General features: G+C 42.4%; 1 protein-coding gene across 2 annotated transcripts in view; it reads right to left on the bottom strand.

The window, feature by feature from the left end:
• Nucleotides 1-3,537: 3,537 nt before the first annotated feature.
• The window catches only part of TMEM71 (transmembrane protein 71), a 40,108-nt gene continuing 22,113 nt past the window's right edge, over nt 3,538-21,532 (bottom strand). Inside the window, exons 6-10 of one of the 2 annotated variants that reach the window (XM_004464862.4) lie at nt 18,137-18,325; nt 11,203-11,278; nt 7,712-7,773; nt 7,545-7,610; nt 3,538-4,522 (exon numbers count right to left, since the gene is read on the bottom strand). In XM_004464862.4, coding sequence (XP_004464919.1) covers nt 7,546-7,610; nt 7,712-7,773; nt 11,203-11,278; nt 18,137-18,325 — 392 coding nt within the window. In that variant the 3' untranslated portion in view covers nt 3,538-4,522; nt 7,545. The remainder of the gene's footprint in view (nt 4,523-7,544; nt 7,611-7,711; nt 7,774-11,202; nt 11,279-18,136; nt 18,326-21,532) is intronic. The other variant, XM_058276055.2, reaches the window with a different exon arrangement.

Here is a 21,532-nt window from a genome sequence, read left to right on the forward strand (position 1 = left end):
GGAACCTGTTAAGCCATGTATGGATGATAAATGTCAGCTAACCTATATGTGTTCTCTCTTTTTTTTTTTAAAGCATTTCTTTTTATTTTATTTATTTCTCTCCCCTTCCCCCCTCCGCACCAGTTGTCTTCTCTCTGTGTCCATTTGCTGCATGTTCTTTTTTTGTCCACTTTTGGCTGTTGTTAGCGGCATCGGAATCTGTGTCTCCTTTTATTGTGTCATCTTGCTGCATCAGCTCTCCATGTGTGCGGCGCCACTCCTGGCAGGCTGCATTTTTTTCATGCTGGGCGGCTCTCCTTATGGGATGCACTCCTTGTGCATGGGGCTCTCCTACGCGGGGGACACCCCTGCGTGGCACGGCACTCCTTGTGCGCATCAGCACTGCACATGGGCCAGCTCCTCACCGGTCAAGAAGGCCCAGGGTTTGAACCGCGGACCTCCCATGTGGTAGACAGATGCCCTATCCACTGGGCCAAGTCTCTTTCCCCTACGTGTTCTCTTAAACTGCTAAGTTTGTGCTAATATTGCTATGCAGCACTAGATAACTAATATACATTATAGAAAGGGGATTAAAACCAGTCCTCCACAAAACCATGTTATTGATAATTCTCAAAACAATCTTGAAAAGTTGAAACTATAATCTCTATTTTAGAGATAAATCAACTGAGACTCAAAGAAAATAAATTACTTTGCTAAATGAGTGGGGGAATGGAATTCGATTCCAGCCCTGGGTCTCTCCTCAGTCAATGCTCTTTTTAGCTTATGATGTTGCCACTTCATAAACCTTTAAAAGAGTCTTAACTATCATAGTTGCTTGTCTACCTTCATGTCAACTTGAAACAACGGATTTAGAAACAGTCAGTTGATCAGTATTTGTCCTCTGTAATGAACTCTGTCTTTTGTACAATGAGCCAGTAGCACTGTTAGAAGGGGCACGAGACCACCTTGATGCGGTACAAACCACAGGGCACCTTCTCCAGGGTTGGAAGGCTGCCAGCAGAGGAGAGAAGGAAGAGAAGGGATCCGCTATGCCTGTGTGCAGAGAAATCCTACAGCAGCTTGCCTGACTACTCTAGACACTGCTGGGAGGTGAGGCCCCTTGACTGCCCCCTCTGCAGAAGGCCCTTCCACCAGCAGAGACAGAGCCTGTCTGCACATCTGCCCCAAAGTCAGGTGTTTCCTGATCAGACAAGGGTGACACGAATTTCATTTACAGAAAGTCCAGGCAATCATCATGGGAAACAGAAACTTCCCTATCATTTTAAGGATTATAAATGTTTTATGGAAACCGGGGAGCTCAGTTTGATCTGTGGATCATTCCTACTTAAGTATGACAAAGCAACTTGCCATGGCTGCACAAATCTGCATGGAATCAAACTCCAGTCTTTTCAGGAAGGCAGGAGAGTTGGAGGTGTATAAGTGAAAACCTGTTGAAAATGAGCTAAGGCCTTAGAACAGCCCCTGGTACTCAAGACAACTATTGCCCAAAAGTTCTTCCCTAGTCATCGCCCAACCTTGGGGAGAGATGATGAGTCCAGTGGAAGTTGGAACAGAGAGAGACCCTATCCCGTTTGGGCTCATGTTACAAGTGACAGAATCCAAACTGGCTTAAGCCCAAAGAGAATTTATTGGCCCATGTAAAGAAAACTCCAGGGTAATTTTAATTTATTTCAGATGCATTTGAATGGGTTTCAAAGTCAACAAGACCCCATTTCTTTTTTGAACCTCTCTCTACTCTGTCTTACGCCACTACATTCTCAGAAGGATTTTTTCCTCATATTTGCAACAGATTTATATCCTTGCAGGTTCCAGTCCAGCAATAAGAAACAGCCCATTTCTTTAATATCTTTACTAAAAATCCTGGAATTGAGTCTCATAGGGTTCCTCTTGGTTTAATATGTACCAGACGCCCATCCTGAGCAAATCGATATAGGATACATGAATGGGCACAAAACTATGTCACATACTTCAACCATAGCAGATGGAAATATTTGGGCGGAGAGTAGAGGAGAGTTTGATTTTCAACAGAAATTTGGGGTTTACTGAAACAGGGTGCATAAAGTCTGGGTTGACAAAGGAACAGTATATGTTCACTAAAAATTCCCAAAATAAAGGCTATAGATTGCATGACCAGGGTGAAATTATATGTAGAGGAAAACATCCAGGCTCTTGAGCACCTGTGGTTAAGTCCCACCTACATCGGAGGCTTTTTTTTTTTAAGATTCATTTTTTCATTTATTTCCCCCTCACACTCCCCCAGTTGTCTGCTCCCTGTGTCCATTCACTGCGTGTTCTTCTGTGACCGCTTCTGTCCTTATCAGCGGCACGGGAATCTGTGTTTCTTCTTGTTGCGTCATCTTGTTGTGTCAGTTCTCCGTGTGTGCGGGCTGCCACTCCTGGGCAGGGGGTGCGGGCTGGCACTCCTTACGGGGTGCACTCCTTGTGCATGGGGCTCCCCTACACGGGGGACACCCCTGCGTGGCAGGGCACTCCTTGTGCGCATAAGCACTGCGCATGGGCCAGCTCCACACAGGTCAAGGAGGCCCGGGGTTTGAACCGCGGACCTCCCATGTGGTAGACGGATGCCCTAACCACTGGGCCAAGTCTGCTTCCCCATGGGGGGCTTTTGAGGATTCAATTAAAGAGTCTGTGAAGAAAGGTCAGCATCTTCCTTAGAAAGCCATTATTAGGACCTCAAATGACTTGGTATAGAAATGTGTGCAACACATAGGTACAGAAAACCCTAAGCACTTCTCAGTGGATGCTCTCCCAACAGAGCATTAAAATGAAAGGCTTTCTGCGCAGTCAGCTCTTCATTAAAGCAGCCTCTTTTTTTTTTTGTCTTTATTTTTTTAATATTACATTAAAAAAAATGAAGTCCCCATATACCCCACTCCTCCCCCCATAACAACAATCTCCTCCATCATCATGAGACATTCACTGCATTTGGTGAATACATCTCTGAGCACCACTGCACCTCATGGTCAATGGTCCACATCAGAGCCCACACTCTCCACATTCCACCCAGTGGGCCATGGGAGGACATACAATGTCCGGTAACTGTCCCTGCAGCACCACCCAGGACAACTCCAAGTCCCGAAAATGCCCCCACATCTCATCTCTTCCTCCCATTCCCTACCCCCAGCAGCCACCATGGCCACTTTCTCCACACCAATGCCACATTTTCTTCGATTACTAATCACAATAGTTCGTGAATAGAATATCAGTAAGTCCACTCTAATCCATACTCTATTCCTCCATCCTGTGGACCTTGGAATGGTTGTGTCCACTCCACGTCTATATCAAGAGGGGGCTCAGACTCCACATGGCTGCTGGAGGGTGTGGTCTGAGCACCACCCTCCTCCACTCCCTTTGACTACTCGTTAAAATGCAAATGTATGAGACACATCCCAGCCCTGCCAAATCATTGTGCAAACTGAACTCAAACAGGACTTTTTAATGAATGACTTTTCTCCATCATTGCTGTCAAACATACATACCAATTGCTGATGACTACTTTATTTATTAGCATAACACTTTTTTTCACACAAAATTTCACTGAAGATGTTATTTCGACAATGTAATTTCAAGAAAAGACACATTCATTTTCTCCATACAAGAGTTTGTAGTCGGTGAAGACCACACAGAAGGAATTTGACTTGCAGTCAGTAATTGCTTTGTGAACCTATACCACGGGAGAAGGATACGGCGGAAAAGACTTGCACAAACCTTCCTTTGGTTGTTGAGCTGCACCATTTCATGTGCTTCAAAGCAATCTTCTGCTTAGCCTTTACTTTGCCCTAAAGGCACTTCCTGTGTTATATCTTTTTAAATTGCAATTTAAGTAAAAGGTAAACATGAGCTTCAAACCAGTTGAAAACACAGTAAAGAAAATGGTTCAAAAGAAGAATGCACCTCCAAAAAATGCTTCTCTCTCTCACCACTATGAACTGTTCCCTATTCAACAACTCCTTTTGTGGAGATGTGTAACCTTTTTTACATTACATTTTGTATACAAATAGCAGTTATTTACTTTCAAGTTGATATTGATTATTTAAACTAACCTTCCTTGTTTGATTAAAGTGGCTAAGTAAGGGCTAGACATCTGGGCAGGGTCCAGGACCTGCATTGCTACATGCTCTTCAAGGAATTCTCTGATTTAAATTAATGTTTGAGAACCACTGCCTCAGGGAGTAGCAGGGGAATATTTACTTCAGGTGGCTTGCCCTTTATTGCTTATATTTCCCAGTCTTTTCCCTCTCAACTGCTAGTATTTACAGAGGAAGAGCAAATTACTATTATTTTCCTGAGCATATTACAGTTGGGGGTGAGGGGGGTAAAACTGAGATTTTAAAACAATCGCATAGTCAAATTAAAATGTTTTTCTCAATTAATCGTTTGCTTACTCCCTTCCAAAACAGCAGTTGATTCCAAGTAGACTGCAAATGGGACAATTTCTGAATATACAGATTGAAGGCATTCATCAGAGGCACTCCTGAATGCTTGTCAAATTTTGGAACACCTAGATCAGAGAAAGGAGAAAAGAAATGCATAATTCATTCAGATACACCGGAAATGCAGTATCTGCTCTAATCACTGCTCACGCACACACACACCACCTATGAATACTCATAACTAGGAAGAGTGGAGTCTCAACTTAGAGAAACTTAAAAAAAAAAATGACCAGATCAGGTCTCAGTGCTCTCCTTTTCCTCTCCACGGCGAGGAGCGCGGCTTCGTGCTCAGTTACCCACCACGGCAGGTGGTTTCTGCTCCCTACCTGCACCCCTCCCACTGGAAGGGGGATGCAGAGAGTAGCAACTGGATTTTTCCCTGAAGGTAATTCATTTATTCACCAACTATATGAACAGACAACCCTGCATATAAGAGTAAAAGATGTTAAGCACCCCCCATTTTGTTTACTCGGAAGTCATGAATGTGCAAAATGTCCTCCACTCATGTGAACACATTCCTGACATCACGTGACACCTGTGATGACCTTCACTTGAAAGAACGCTTGGGCCAATGATCTCTGTGCTCTACTTGCAGACTTTACATTTAAGGAGGAAGGCAGTAGGATAAGAATTACATTATGGTATAGAAAGATATGACTGGAGAATTATGAAGTGCTAAAGAATAGGGCAGGCGTGGGAAAGGGTATTCCAGTAACAAATTCAGTGCTTGTCCTCCACTCCCTTAGATTCGTGTCGCTGATCTCTAGAGAGATTTATGAGTCATTCTTGGTATTAGTGACCATGTCTAGGGCTTATTAGCTTCTGGTTATATTTACATATGCAGGAGAGGGATGCAAAATCTTTAACAGACGGGCACAAGGATGTTAGCTATAAAGGAAGGACTTCGAAATATGAAGCAGCGAATACCTTCAATTTAATGAATATTTATGAAATACCTACTAATTTCAAGTATTGAGATAGATACAAAAATGAAGTCAATAGTATTTGTTCTTAAAGGTTTTATATGCATGTGTGTGTGTGAGGCTGAGTGGGCAGGAAACAGGAAAAATGGAGAGAGAATGAGAAACAATAGGTGAAGAAGTGGGCACAAATAATTGAAGAAGTGATCTTATTCATAAATGAGGTTGTAAATAAGAGAGCTTGGGAATGGAAATATCCTCCTGATCTAATTTATTTTAGGAGAGAAAGAGAAAGGAGCTCTGAACAATGTACCAAGCACAGAGGGAGGTGCTCTGAAAGCACAGATGATATAATCCCTGCCAGGCAGATGGTTGGCTCTTCCAGGAAGCTGTCCCTGCCCACACACACCTCTCGCCTTGTGTTCCCACAGCCCCTGTGCTAACTCTGTCCTTGCACTCACTATGCTGAAATTCACCTTCATCTTGCCATTTACACGGCTGATCCTCTTACTAGACCTTGAAATCTTGAAGCCAGGCACATGCCTTGGCTTGTGGCCCTGGTCCCTGCCAACAGTGTTTGACCCATGCTACAACTCCATAAATGTCAGCAGAGCTGAACGGGGCACCCAGGGCAGCACCGAGCATGTCACCGATCACCAGCATGTTTGATAGGTTAGATGATGCCACTTTGGAGATCAAGGGGTAGAGATGATGAAGGAATCACCATTCCAAGGTTCTCACAGTTAGTGTGTACCAGGGGAGCGTGTTAAAACTGAAGTCCCTTCTGAAATTTTCATTCAGTTGGTCTGAAATGGGGTTCCAGAAATCTCTTTAAATAAGCTCCCCAGTTAGGTGTAGAGCAGGTAGCTCCCAAGCCACACTTTGAGCAGCTCCACTCTCATACAGCACTTCCTAATGGGATGACACTTAAGTCTTTCCGATGGATTGCACATGATCACCTTAAAAGCCAAAGAGAAGGGATTTATACAAATTGCACCACCTGCCAGCTCTATCCTAATACATGTTTTCATTTCTGAAGGTTGGATTCCAAAATGGCTCTTCAGGTCTTTGGTTTGGACATTAGCTGTTATCCCAGTCCACCCATGCCTGCATGAGTCATTTCAGCCCCATAGCCTGGACACACGTGCAAACCTGAGGTTGATGGCATAGAACATGCATCTCCAGCCTCTGAATAAACTGAGCTGGCAACCTCTAGCAAGAGGGAGGCAAGTAGCCATTTCAGAAGAATTTTAAACAACTCTCATTAATTTACCAGGGATAAGATATAAGGTGACTTCAAGACCCAGCTTTGTAACTATCAGGTTAAGAAATGCTTAGCTATATCCATGGTCCCCAGAAACCTGGGATACCAGGAAAGTATTAGGGGATGTGTCATTCAAAGTGTCTGGAAATCAATAGTGGCTAGAGTCCTGAACAAAATAAATTTTCACTAAGCCCCACTGGGACTTCAGAATTAACACAAAGATTTCATAAACAGGAAAACATAGAGTCGAGGGCAAAGGTCAATCAACTAATTTGAATTACAGACCTCAGTCTCTGAGCTGTGGGAGTTGGCCTCTGGCGGCCACATTGACGTGACTGTAATTAACACAATCTATCTTGCAGTGGGATGGTGCTTTGCCGACTGTTTGAAATTCTGTGAGCATCTCCCTCAGACCCCAGTAACCCTTTAAAATATGCTAAACCAAGGCAGTTAGCACACAGGGGATCATTAAGGGATTCGAGATGGCAGAGAAGCCATGGTTTGTAACTCTAAGCGTTTCATGGCAGTGCGGCAGCTATTCGGGGAAACCATAAGTGCGAGGACTCTCAATGAGAAATATTTATAAAATGCAATGCTACAACTCAAAAAATCACTTTCAAAATGATTGAAAAGGACACTTCTTTTCACATTATTTCCTAAATTCTATTGCCATAAAAATTAATTCTATCTACTTCAATGTAAGCATTTAGGAGGCAAGGAGCTCTATGAGATTTTATCAGTAGAACAGAATTCCTCAGGACGAACAATCTAGACCTCCCCTGTAGGAGTCATTCTCTACTAGTACTCAACATACACAAACATACACACACATTGTCATATATTACTCAACATACAAATCAGATTATGGTCATCGTTGTTCAGACAATGATGATAAGGCGTACGAACCTCACCGAGCAGAAGTCATGGTTTTGAAATAGCTGGCAAGGCTGAGGCACAATGATTTGACAGCATCTTGGGTGAGAAAGTGAGAGCATTTAAAAATTATTTCAAAAGGACCAAAATTGGAACAAAGCACAGGAGTCAGGGCAACGATTTGGGAAATGGTTACTTACAAGCTATAGTTACCACCAATGAGCAAATGAAGACACTGGCCAGTATTCTTCCCAGACACCATCTGAAACAACAGTATTGCTTGCGTTTACCATACTAGCATCTGCATTCCCAGTATATAAGATGCTCTTTTAGACTTAAGCATACTTATAAATTCAAGACTTACTATAAAATTACGTTGAAAAGCTAGCATGGTTTTGGTAAAACAATAGACACATAGACAAATGGAACAGAATAGAGAGCCTAGAAATAGACCCACATAAATGTTAACTGGATTTTGACAGAGGTGCAAAGCAGTTCATTGGGGAAAGGATAGCCCTTTCCACAAATGCTCTTGGAACAAATTAAAATCACCAAGCAAACTATTGAATCCAATGGTATTACAAGTGGGTGACACAACCTCCCTGAAGGAGGTGGGGGGAAAATGGTGCTGCTGACTCAAGTAACTTTGGAAAATAATGTTTCAGTTGGAAACTGTAAGACTAAAGACAAATAGAACAACAGAACTGTCCATAGCACTGTAGTCTAGTTGGTCAATTTGTTTCTCACAGGGGTTATACATGTATAGTGGCCTTGAATAAATAAATAAATGGAGGCTGATAGTGGGAGATAGGTTTCTCACTGTCAGAGAGGTAGGTTACAGATAAGCAAGGGGAAAGGCTGGAGTGAACCATCTGGTTGGAGATACCAGTATGAACTCATGCTTAGCTTAATGTAGACACTGATGGATAGCTACAGAAATGATTTTAGATATGTGTGCATATATGGGTTAGTGTACATGCACGTTTTTCCTAGCTTTGTGTGCTGAGAAATCCTAAAAAGCAACTCAGAAGCAACAAGCATATCCAACCCCTAGATTTTGATTTCTAAAACAATTTTCCAATAAAAGGAATCAGGGCTCCTTGGAGAAATGGCTCATTCTAGGGCTGGGACAGGGAATATATAACATGATCCTGGAGCATCCTGAAGTGGCAGAAAGTAAGTTACTCACAGAACAAAAGAAGAGAAGCATATTAAAGAATGACAGGAGCTAAGCAGAAAGAGCTTCCAATGGCCAAAAGCTGGAACAATTTGAGCAAAAAAGAAAGAAAAAATTGAGTATAGTATTGGATTATAGCCCAGTGTAAAAAATAAATATCCATGAGTCCATACTGATATAAATAAATGTTTGAGGAGATAAATAAAGAGGAGGGGATAAAAACTAAGAAGCAAGTTAAAGAAGTCTAGCATCAAAAGAGGAGTCGAGGTTTCTCAGGCAGATGGAAGGAGAAAGCTATTCAAGAGCATGAGGTTGACGAGCTTAGGGCTGAGTGGGGGGCAGGTGCTGCACATGAGCTTACATTGCTGGTCCCCGGAAAGGAGGAGTGGATGGAAGACAGTAGGAGCACATCGGAAAGCAGCTTGCTAAGGAACTGAACTTGAACCTGTAGGCTGAATGAAGGGGACAAGCCTGGCGGGAGGAAAGTCTGCTAAGCAGTTACTAAAACAGGCTTCAGATATAGCTGAAGCAGAGTCAGAGAAGTGGGCGGTGGAGGGCTAGGTTGGCTGCCTGCTCCGGGTCTCGAGCAGGTATGGGTCTGTCAATGCTTCTCAGGCTCTCAGGTCAGGCCCTGCACGTGCTTTCAATGACAAGCATCTCATAATATCTCTTCCTATCCTGAAATTAACTTTCTAAATAACACAATTCATACTTGTAACTAAATAAAGGAACTATATTAAATGAAAAGTTGAGAGAAAATAATTTAAATTAAAATGATATACCAATAGGTGTCATGGCACTAGAAGGCATACCAAAGTAGTCAATGATTCAATGCTTATACTATTTATAATGAACACTAATGAATGATGTGCATTTTGGAAGCCTTTCTTATTGGTATAGCTCTATCACTCATCTAGCCCTATCTCTATCGCGCGCTCTCTCTCTTTACAGCTCTACATTAGTCCACTATATGGACATACCTAACTTATTTATCAAGTTCTCTATTTATGGACATTTGGGCTGTTTCCTTTTTCTTTTCTTCTACTATAAAACACAATGTGCAGGAAGCCCGGAATAACTTAAACAATTTGAAAAAGAAGAACGAATTGAAGGACTCACACAGCCGATTTCAAAACTTGGTACAAAACTACAGTAATTAGGCAGTCTGGTACTGGCATAAGGGGACAAACTATCAACTTGCCTCACCACTGATGAATTGGGCAAGCCAGTGTTTGCCACGTTCCCCCACTGAAAACCCCACTGGAAAACTACTTTTCTATCCCGCCACCCCCGCCACCCCCCAACTTCCATACTCTAATCTTAGTACCCAACAGCTAGCTAGGACCTAAAACTAGCTACAGCTCTCTACCTCCTGAGGGGGGGAGGTGGAGGGTGGGGGTATCTACATAAATTAACATAAGGGAAACATTTCCTTAGTAGTCTATGAAATAAAAGAAAGGGTTCTGGAATCAACTAAGATTGGAAAACACTAAGTTAAATAATGCTAAAGAGCCTCTTAAGTATATTACTTTACTGAGCCTTGTTATGTTAATATACTCCCCTTGGGGATATATAATGGAGAAGTTTGCAAATTTCTTATTAATCCCGGAACTCTTCTCCCCTTTTGTTCCTTTTTCCCTACTCTTGTACTCTAAAACTGCTCCTCAAGGCTCATAATTAGCTGGAAAGCTTGTTTTAAAAGACTGAGTCTTTGCAAATCTAAATTAGTGTCTCAAGGTTGGGATCTGAGGTTGTTGACCCTCAGGGGAGGAGACTTAAGAGCAGGCAAGCGCTGCTGATTAGAGTACTAGGACAGACAGACTAGGGGCTGTTTGTTCACCCTGGTTTCATTGATTCAACAAACATCAACACAGTGGTCAGGGAAGGTCTCTCTGTTGATTTGACATTTAAACGAATTCCAGAAAGAACTAAGGGCACATTATGAGTCTTATCTGTAGAAGACTGTGCTGGACCAGGCGAAGAGGAAGTGCAAAGGCCCTGAGGCAGCAGTGGGCTTAGCACAGAGGGACTTGATCACTGCACTGGACACTGGGGCAGGGAAAGGACAGGAAGACTGGAGAAGGGCATGCCAGACATGAGCATTACATGTTCTGAGATGCTGAGTGAGCTTCCCAGAACAGAGAGCTTATTAGGATATAAAGATACAGTGAAAAGGTGGAATCCTGTGAGGTCTCCAAGTTCCCTAGTGGAACTCCACATGCCCTTGAACTCCAAACAGGTATACTTAAACTATCTGTAACAGGGAATCACCGAGGCTAAGGATGTTATGTGATAAAATCAGATTTTAAGCAAAATACACTGGCTTTTGTTTGCTTTGTGATATGATGGGAGGAGGAGATGATAGATAAAGTTGCACTAACCATGGGCAGAGAAAATGAGTAAATCTTAACTAGAGAGCTACCTAAGGCAAGGAATCCATCCATCAATTACATTAATTATGAAATAATTCATTAATTATGAAATACCACTGCATGAAAATAAAATCTGAATTACCTTGCACATGCAGAAATGATTAAGCATGCAGCAAGCAGGATTGCTTGAATAGAGATCTCTCCCAACAAACCGGTTCCTAACAGGAAAAATAAAAATAAAAGCATTAGAAAGCATGATTGAGTAAATAATCTTGGAACAACAAACTATGCAAAAATTCAGGATACCCTGTGAGGTAGGTGCCATTATTAGTTCTGCAAATGAGGAGATTAAGATTGAGAGAAGTGAAGAAATTTGTTCAAGGTCATAGCTATGAGGTAACAGCCAAGATTTAAAAACCGCTTTTATGCAGAACATAATGTTTTGCCTGAAACAGGGTAGGGAGAGAGAATTGCAACTGGGCCTACTGGGAGTTTCTAAAAGGCCAAAAAATGAGAACCTGTATGATGGATTAATTGTTCTTGCCAAACTCTTTGCTCTCAGTAAAATCTTTCAGTGCTGTCAAACCAGGTGGAAACGACTGCAAATCCATATTACTGTATAGTACTGTACAGTACCATAGTTATAAGAGTCAGAACAATCATGAACCTGAATGTTACTCTAACCACCTAAAAGAAACGAGAGCTGCATAATGACTGCCAGATGAAGATTGAAAGAAAAGTATAAACAGGCCTCAACTTAATTGTTGCTTATTCTTCATAAGCTCAAACTTGCAACAGTTGTTTTAAACTTGGAATGCCTTTATGCTATGAATGTATTTATTTTTTGCCACATATGCTGCAAATGAGGATTGGGTGAGCTGACAAAATCCACTTAGCCTGTAACAGGAGTGGCATACTGAAATTGACAGTGTGAAATATAGCTGTATGGACTGAGGTCACGGCAAATGTACAGGATTTCATGAATACCATGAATTGAACAAATTATTGTGGTACAATTGAACACTCAGTCATCCTTCTAAAACGTGTTTCTATTTCTAGACTTCCCTGATTTCATGTGGAATTTGGAAAGCATTCCTTCATAAAAAGAATCCCAGCTTGAAAAACTGCAAAGATCACTAGACTCAGGTACCAAAGAAAGATCACTGGGTTTAAATTCAGTTTCTACGAAGATACAAATGGTGTGATTTTGGTCGAGTTATTCATTGACTTCATTCCTTCAGTACTATTTACTTAGTACCTATTATGCTTAGCTCAAGGGTAACCTCCTTCGGGAAGTCTATCTGGATTCCTCCAACTCCCTCCTGACTGCTCCTTCTTTGTACTGTCACAATAATTCGGGCAGGTCTCCATCAGAGCTCTTTTCACATTGACTTTAAATTGCTGCTTTATTTTTCGGTATCCCCCACTGACGCTGCAGGCTCGTTGAGAACAGTGGCCATCCTGTCTATTTCCTGTTCTTTGGTGACTGCACCCTTATTTTCCTTGGAGAAGCACTCTCTCCCTCTCTTAGTCCATTCTTCCCGGGGGAGTGACTGACTTCCCTGATTTCCCTCCTGAGGGCTTCTATTTGGAGCTTCACTCATTTATCCACAAAATGGTGGGTTGAGTAAGAGAAGTGGGATCCTTCCAGAACCAAAGCATGATTTTAGTCACCACAAGGTAGGAACTATTAGTATCTTCATTTTACAGATGAAAATGTTAAGTCCTAGAGAGTACTGTAAACTGTTTCAAAGTTACAGCTAACAAGTTTAGGAGCTGGGATTTGAACCTTGGCAGGCTGACGACAGAGCAGGCTCTCTTCACCTTGATGTAAACATGCAAACGTGTCCAAACATGATTAATCAGATACTTACCAACTACAGAGGAACTCTAGTTGAGATGAACTCAATATGTTGTTGAGTTTATTTCGATTTTGTATGGACAGGAGGTTCCTTTTTGGTAAAACTTTTTTTATTTTGAAATACTTTCAAACTTAAAGGACAGCTACACAAATATTACAAACCACATACAGAGAATCCAACAGACATCTTCACACCTTCAGACCCCCAGATCCACCAATTTAACATTTTGTCACATCTATCTATCTTTCTGTCTGCCTGCCTGCCTATCTATCTGTCTGTCCATCCATCCATCCATCCATCCATCCATCCATCCATCCATCCATCCATCCATCCATCTATCTATCTATCTATCTATCTATCTATCTATCTATCTATCTATCTATCTATCTATCTACCTGTCTTAGTTAGCTAAAGGGCTACAACTGCAAAGTACCAGAAATGGGTTGACTTTTATAAAGCAGATTTTTTGGGGAATAAAAGCTTACAGTTCCAAGGTTGTGAAAGGTCCAAATCAAGGCCCATAAGAGGTGCTTTCTCACCAAAGTCAGCTACTGTTGCTTCTGTTGTCTGGGCAAGATGGCCACCGATTTCTGCCAGGGTCCCAGCCTTCCTCTCCTGGCTAACCATCTCTCGAGCTGCTCTGTGGGTCCAGCCTTTGGGGTCTTTGTGCTTAAGTGATCCTCTAGTCCTCTCTTGCATGGCAGGGTCATGCAAATGCCAAATATAGTGGCTTCCTTTTTCTATGTCTGTGTGTCTCTCTCTGTGATCTTATCAAGTAATCTAACCAAAGACCCTCAAGTGAATTTAATACAATCAAAAGGAACCACACTCACAAGAATACATTAGTTTAAAAACAATCTTTTCTTTTTAGTGTTCATAAAATAATCTTAAATTGCCCTCTCTCTTTTTCTTGCTCTGTCCGTCTACCTGTCTACCTATCCATTTACTTATCTATCTAATCTATCTGTCCATTCATTTTCTCAACACTTGATGGAGGTTGTTTACATTATGCTCCTTAAACACTTAATGCTGCCATGTATGTTTTGTAAGAACAAGAATATTCATTACATAACCACTTTAAGTGCAGTTATCAAGTTCAAGCAGTTTAACATTGTTATTAAAACATACAGTCCGAAAGTAGACTTACTGGTATTCTACTATAGATTTATTGTGAGTTTAGCAATGGAAGAAATTATATCACTGATGTGGAGGCAGTGGCCACTGGACATTCTGAGGGCAGGGAGAGGGAAAAACAGGTGTAATACAGGGGCATTTTTGGGACTTGAAAATTTTCCTGAATGACATTGCAACAACAGATATAGGCCATTATAAATCTTGCCATAACCAAGAGTACAAACTACAATGTAAACTTTAATCCATGCTTAGAGGCAATGCTCCAAAATGTGTTCATCAATTGCAATGAATGTACCACACTAATGAAAAAAGTTGTTAATGTGGGAAAAATGTGGGAGGTGTAGGGAACGGGGCATACAGGAATCCCCTTTATTTTTTATGTGATATTTATTTTATTTTTTAAAAAGATTTATTTATTTATTTATTTATTTATTTATTTATTTATTTATTTATTTATTTCTCTCCCCTTCCCCCCTGCCCCCCTCCCCAGTTGTCAGTTCTCTGTGTCTATTTGCTGCATCTTCTTCTTTGTCTGCTTCTGTTGTTGTCCGTGGCACGGGAATCTGTGTTTCTTTTATTGCTGTGTCATCTTGTTGTGTCAGTTCTCTGTGTGGGCGGTGCCATTCTTAGGCAGGCTGCACTTTCTTTCTTGCTGGGCGGCTCTCTTACGGGGTGCACTCCTTGCGCGTGGGGCTCCCCTATGCGGAGGACACCCCTGTGTGGCAGGGCACTCCCTGCGCGCATCAGCACTGCACGTGGGCCAGCTCCACACGGGTCAAGGAGGCCCAGGGTTTGAACCGTGGACCTCCCATGTGGTAGACGGACGCCCTAACCACTGGGATAAGTCCACTTCCCTATGTGACATTTATAATCTAAAATCTTTTTAAAAATTTAAAAAAGAAACTAAAAAGTCATACAGTTCATATTCCAATTTTTTTCATATGTTCCAATAATGTCCCTTTGAGTCTTTTCTTTTCCCTTGCTAGATCCCATCCAGGATCATGTACTGTATTTAATTGTCATTGTCTCTTTAGTTGCTCTTCCATTTTTCAAAATTGTGGGACATATATACAGCATAAGTTTCCCATCTCAACTGCTCCCAAACATAATGTTCAATGGGATTAATCACATTTATTATGTTACAATACCATCAACATCTTCCATTACTAAAACTTTCTTATATCCCCAAATGGAAATGCTACAACCATTAAATATTAAGTCCCTCTTTCCCCTGTCCCCCACCTTTGACAACTTGTGTGCTAATTTTTGTCTCTATAAATGCATATTCTCTGATAATTTCCTTGTAATTACCATGGGGTTTAAACATCTTAAATCTGTAACAATCTTGTTTGCTTTGATAACTTCAATGGTATCCACACACTATGTTCTTACACCCTTCCATCCCCCCAATTTGTTCTCATCACAAATTATATGTTCATACCTTATGAGTCCAAAATCACTGATTTACTGTTACCTTTTGCATATTTGCCTTTTAGATCCCGTAGGAAGTAAAAAGTAGAGTTACAAACCAAAACTACAATGGTCCTGGAATTTATATTTACCCATATTATTATCTTTACTGGAGATCTTTATTTCTTCAGAAAGGTGAGAAAGTCCCTTGCCTTTCTTCTCAATCTGCAAACGTCTTTTTGGTATCTCTTATAGAGCAATCTAGTGGGGGCAAACTCCTTCATATTTTATTGATCTTGCCATCATATTTGAAAGACAGTCTTGCTAGATATATAATTCTTGGGTAGCAATTCTTTTGCTTCAGCACTTTAAATATGTCCTCCCACTGCCTTCTTGTGTTTTTGATGAGAAACTGGCACTTAATCTTATTGAGGCTCCCTTGTATGTGGCACATTGCTTCTCTCTTCTGGTGCTCAGAATTCTCTCTATCTTTGACGTTTGGCAGCTTGATTTAAATATAAAACGTTATGGTTCTATTTGTTTTTATCCTTTTTGGAGTTCATTGAGCTTCATGTATGTTCATGTCTTTTGTTAAATTTGGGATGTTTTCAGCCACTATTTCTTTGAATATTCTCTCTGCCTCTTTCTCTCTTTCTTCTCCTTCTGGGACTCCCACATTATATATATATATATATCAGTAAGCTTGATGGTGCCCCACAGGTTCCTCAGGCTCTGTTCACTTTTCTTCACTCTTTCTTCTTTCTGCTCCTCAGACTGAATGATTTCAATTGCCTTGTCTTCAAGTCTCTGATTCTTTCTTCTGCAGCTCCAATCTGTTATGAAACACTGATAGAGAATTTCTAATTTCTGTTCCTGAGTCTTTAGCTCTGTTTGGTTCCATTTTATAATGTCCATCTCTCTGTTGATATTCTCATGGTGTTCATCTGTCTTTTTTCCTGATTTCTTTAGTTCTATGCCCATGTTTTCTTTCAGCTCCTTGAGGATTTATAGGACCATTTCTTAAAAGTCTTTGCCTGGTATGTCCAAGGTCTGGTCTTCTTCATTGATGGTTTCTAGTGCTTTAATATTCTTTGCCTGGGGCATCCTATCCTGTTGCTTTGTACATTTTGTAATCTTTTGTAGAAATATGGATATTTGATATTTTAATGTTGCTGGAATTTAGACTCTGAGGCATCTGTTCCTTAAGCTTGTATGGAGCTAGTGTAATGACAGAGCTTTCCTGGAATACCAGGAGCTAACAAGAAGAAGATGGAGGAGGAAAGGAAGGAAGGATGGAAGGCAGGCAGGCAGGCAGGAAGGAAGGAAGGCAGGAAGGAAGGAAGAAAACACCTCCCTGGTCTTTGCACGTTTACCTGTGCAAGTGCTCTTCTTCATGGCTTTTCCATATATTTAGTTTAGAGAATAGCTCCAAGCCAGGAGATTCCCTTTCTGCACATCACGTTATCTTGGGCATGCACATGTGGCCCTAGGAATTCCCCTATTGTACTGTTCCAAATGTTCCCCCTTCCCTAGGAAATCCTTTCTCACGGTGCTGAGCCCTACACTGTGTGTGCTACAGCTAGCAACCTCTTGCCGCAGGCAGCGTACCTTGACTGCTTTCCCACAGCCTTTTATAGGATAGCTTGGATAGCCCATGGTGGACAAGTCCCTCAGGCCACCCCAGATAGATTGGGCCAGACATGCATGATACCAGTACATGCATTTGGGTAACTCTGCTCCATCTGGAACTGGGACCAGGGATCTGCTTTGGGAGAATGGACCAGCTTTGCACCAAGCCAGTGAGGGGTGGGGAAAGGCCAGCCAGAGTGTCATATGTCCTACTGTTTTTAAGTAGCATATTTCTTGATATGGCGCTTGCTCTATTACTGCAGTCAGTTCTTGCTGGTTGTTTAAAGAGCCTATGTCAGGCTATATCTTATACTTTTCGTTGCCAGGGGCATAGCATGAGAGGATGCTTGCTGAGATCAGCTCAGTGATAGGTTGGCTCGAAGGGAAGGCAATGCAGAACTTTACAAAATAAAGGACAGCGAGAAAGACACAAGAGAGGAGATAAAGTTGGGACCAGGGGACTCACAGTTCCTGGAACTGAGAGCCTTGATCCTAGTTTCCACCTCATATTTATTGGAAGCTACCAAGTAGCTGTTTGCTATTAGAACTGCAACATCATCTACAATAACAGGGAACAGCTGCAACATCTAACAACTGCAACATCTACAATAGAACAAGTGTAATATTTACAATAGTGAACAGGTAAGCCAGTTTCCCACAACAGATGCTCTTTTCTTTACCTTTCTTTTTTTCCCTGATTATGGAGTATGTAACTATCCACCTAAGTATGAAGAGTAAAACAATCACTACCCATCTTCATCAAAGACTCACATTTTGCCATATATTAATAGCTTCAGGGTTTTAAAAAATTAAAACACTCTAGGGTGTTAGAGCCTCTAGGGTCACACCCCAAGAGCTGTCACGTCCTCTGCGAGGACATCAGTTGGGTTGTGGCAAAGACCCCTGTTCCTCCCTTCCTAGCGCAGGTTGATACCAGTTCCTAAGTGTACATTTGTCATCTCTAAGTCATTCCCAAGCTTTCAAAGCAAGAATGCCTTGGGTGTGGCAAGGATGAAAAAAACACAACAGTTTCCAACTCACTTGAATGATCCAAAATGTTCTCTTGGAAATGTTCAGATGCTGTCAATTGGGTCTGAGGAGATGAGTCATGGGAGTTTTCCCTTTGAGTCTGAGCTACCACGTGGCTGGAAAAGGAGGCTTCCACATACTCTCCATTCTGCTTCTCAGACTCCCCGTCATCAGGCAGAGAAGAACAGACAAAATCACTTCCTGGGGAAAAAAAAGCCAAAGGGTTCAATATGGGTGTGTGTGTTCAATGCACGATAGCTCATAATAATTAATGATGATAGTAATGTGCTATTAGAGTGGGATAGGAGAAGGATGCCTGGATGAGATGGCATGTCAATGTGTCCGCATTCTTGAAGGCTGAAGGATATTCAGCATAAAGATGACCAAAGACGGGAGGCATGAAAGTTTGGTAAATTAAGCCTATTCCAATGTGCCTAGCGTCAAGTGACCCAGGGGAGCCCAGTGGAAGCTGAAGCTGGAAAACTAGATTGAGGGCAGGTCATTGAAGGCCTTGAATTCTCTGAGGAGGAGTTGGGACTTTATGCTGCAGGCAATGGGGAGTCATGGAAGACTTTTGAGTAAGAGTGGCACAATACAAACACTTCTGCTGCATTGTTATGTAGACAAAGTAACGCGGGATTTTGATCTATGATAATACCTAGGGTGTCCGGGACAGAAGTCGTGAAGAATAGCCCAAATTCCATTTCCATGTGGACAAGGAGACAGGAAGGGCCCAACCTTAATGCCCACGTGATGTTTGGGATTATGTGGAAGAGTTGAAGGAGCACGTGGTGGGTACATGGGCCTCACAGTTTTAGAGCACACAACTCTGGATTAGAGCCAACTCTTTCTTCTAGTTCTCATACCTTCATTCACTCACTCATTCATTCAGCGAACTTTACTGAGTGTGTTTATATCAGGTAACTGTGCTACCTTCTGGGATACAGTGGAAAATAAGAAAGATGTCTCTATCTTCGTGGCACTTACATTCTGGTTGGGGAGATGAAAAACAGCTGTCATGGAGGAAACTCTCTTTCTATAAAATATTTCAAAATGCTGAATAAAATGTCACCAACCTCCTTTTAAACATATGGCTGAGCTCAAAGGCAAGGGGTATTCCCGGAGGCCAGGCCCAGAAAACCCAGAACTCTGAGCAGGAGCTGCAGGTGGACTGCCCCAAGGGGCGGGGAGGGAGACTTACAAGTCTTAGTGACCAGAGAACTGAGGTTTCATGGACTCTATAGGGACAGAGAGAAGGCTTGGTCCCAAGACAGGCAGAGAATTATAACTCAGTGGTGGGCACAGGAAATTGGCCTCATCTATCTAACCTTAAGCTCTGAACAGGACATGTAAAAGCAGGCATTTACTGAACCATAAACTGAAGGATGCTACGGTAGATGGGAGGAATGCAGAGGAGAATGAGACATGGGTGCTAGCCAGGAGGAAGTCCCAGTCCTGGGTGTGTGTGTGCACACACATGTCCCAGTGGGGGTGGGGGGAGGGAGGAAGGTGTGTTGCACAAAGATAAGGTATACACATATAAACAGATGGTATTGTTTTTTTAAAAAAGCAACATGCTATGGTTTTGTGGAAACTTCAAGGACCTCAGCTTCAGATTTGAACTTGAATCTTAACAAGAGTGAAGTAAGACAATTGGCTTAAATTTTCTTGCCCTCCTCTTTCTCGTCTATAAAATAGGAAATAGTGTCTACTTTCCATAGTTTATGTCATCATTGAATGAGACAACGGAAGGATGGGAAAGCCCTGAAATATGGTGGGAATTCAAGTGCCTAAGATTAATAGGCATTATAATAGTGCTAGTTCCTAGTTATATGACCAGTGGGAATGGTTGTTCCATGGGGAGAGGGGGTGCTGGTCAACCATCAAGGGAGCTTTCGAAGTGGAGGCGATTCTTAGAATTTGTCATCCTAGAAGAAATGGAGTTTATTACCCGAGCTCGTGAAAGGGAATTTTTTACTTTGAATTGGATTTCTAGAAAGTTGCTAGATTGTGAAAGGTTTACTTGACCTGCTCCCAGGCATTTCAGGCCCAGGGTTTATCTCATGTGACTGCTTTGTTCCCCTGACTGTACCAGACAACAAGCTTCCTGCTAGAAGAAACTGCCTCCGAGGAAAGAAAGGGAGTGTGGTCTCTGGCTTTGCAGAACTGGGTACAGAGCAGGTAGTTTCCAGGAAAGGCAGAGGTGCTGGGCTTAGTGACAGGGACAAAAGAAGAGTGGAAAAGTAAAAAGCCTAGAGGGTTGTTTGTACTTAGTGGTGGAAACTTGGTAGCAGGAGAATCTGAGCAGTGCTACTTAAAATCTAGCAAGACTTTCTGCGCTTTGATGCCATGGATCTCTGGAGCATAAAATGATTAAAGAAAGACACTAGCAGGGAGAAGGTGACACCACTGAGGCTGCCCACAGGTGACGTCCCCAGAGAGAACCCCAAGCCGGAGGAGCTCAGGAAGGGGAGCTAAGCAAGAGGAGAAGGCAAAAGCGTCGCAGACAGGAGTCAGGCAGGTCCATTCGTTCCTTCTCTTCTCCGTTCCTACACGTGGGGCGCATTTTGCCCCGTACAAGAAGCTGGAGCTGGGAAGTCAAGCTGGCTGCTCCAGTGCCCTCATCACGGCCTAGAGAAGGACAGATACACAAACAAGGAGGATGCCGTGAAGTCACTGCTGCCATGAACAGGCACAAGGTCTTCATTGGGATCCTAGAAAGGAGAGTCTGAGCCTGCATGGGGAAATCCAGGGAGGCGTCACAGAGGCCATACTTGGAGGAAACTTGAGCAGAAGGTCTTCCAGAGAGGCAAGTAGAAATAGGGCAGTCCAGGCAGAGACAGAAGAAGGAAAAAGAGGAAGGGAAGGAGAGGAGGGGGAAAAGAAAAGGAAAGAACCCACTGTGAGAGAGCACAGTGGTTCCCCAAAGTAGCGGGATGGAGCAGGTGAGTGTGGCGAGTCCTGAGAAAGGAGTCAAATCATGATGGGCCTCGTGGGTCCCACTCAGGAAAAGATTTCATCTGTGGGCCTTTTGGATCCATTAAAGAACTCTGAATATGAATGCAACATGGCAAGGATCTGCGTCATATGGTTCACTCACAAAGCAGTGAACGATTCGAAAGATGGGTGGCCTCCCATTCCCAGAGCTGGGAGTGACCATGGAAGGCCAAGAGTCAATTGGGGTGCCCCTGGAGCATGGTCCTCGAGTAGGGGGATATTTCCCCACTGTGGACAATTTCCAGACAATTTGGTGATGTCTGGAAACATTTTTGGTGCCATGACTGGAGTGGGGGTTGCTGCTGGCATCTAGTGTGTCAAGGCCGGGGATATTCCTACGATGCAAAGGATAAGCCCGTATCACAGAGAATTATCTAGCCCCGAAGGTCAATCATACCAAGCCTGAGAAAC

Source organism: Dasypus novemcinctus, chromosome 14 (genome assembly GCF_030445035.2).
Source record: "Dasypus novemcinctus isolate mDasNov1 chromosome 14, mDasNov1.1.hap2, whole genome shotgun sequence".
Taxonomy (NCBI): domain Eukaryota; kingdom Metazoa; phylum Chordata; class Mammalia; order Cingulata; family Dasypodidae; genus Dasypus; species Dasypus novemcinctus.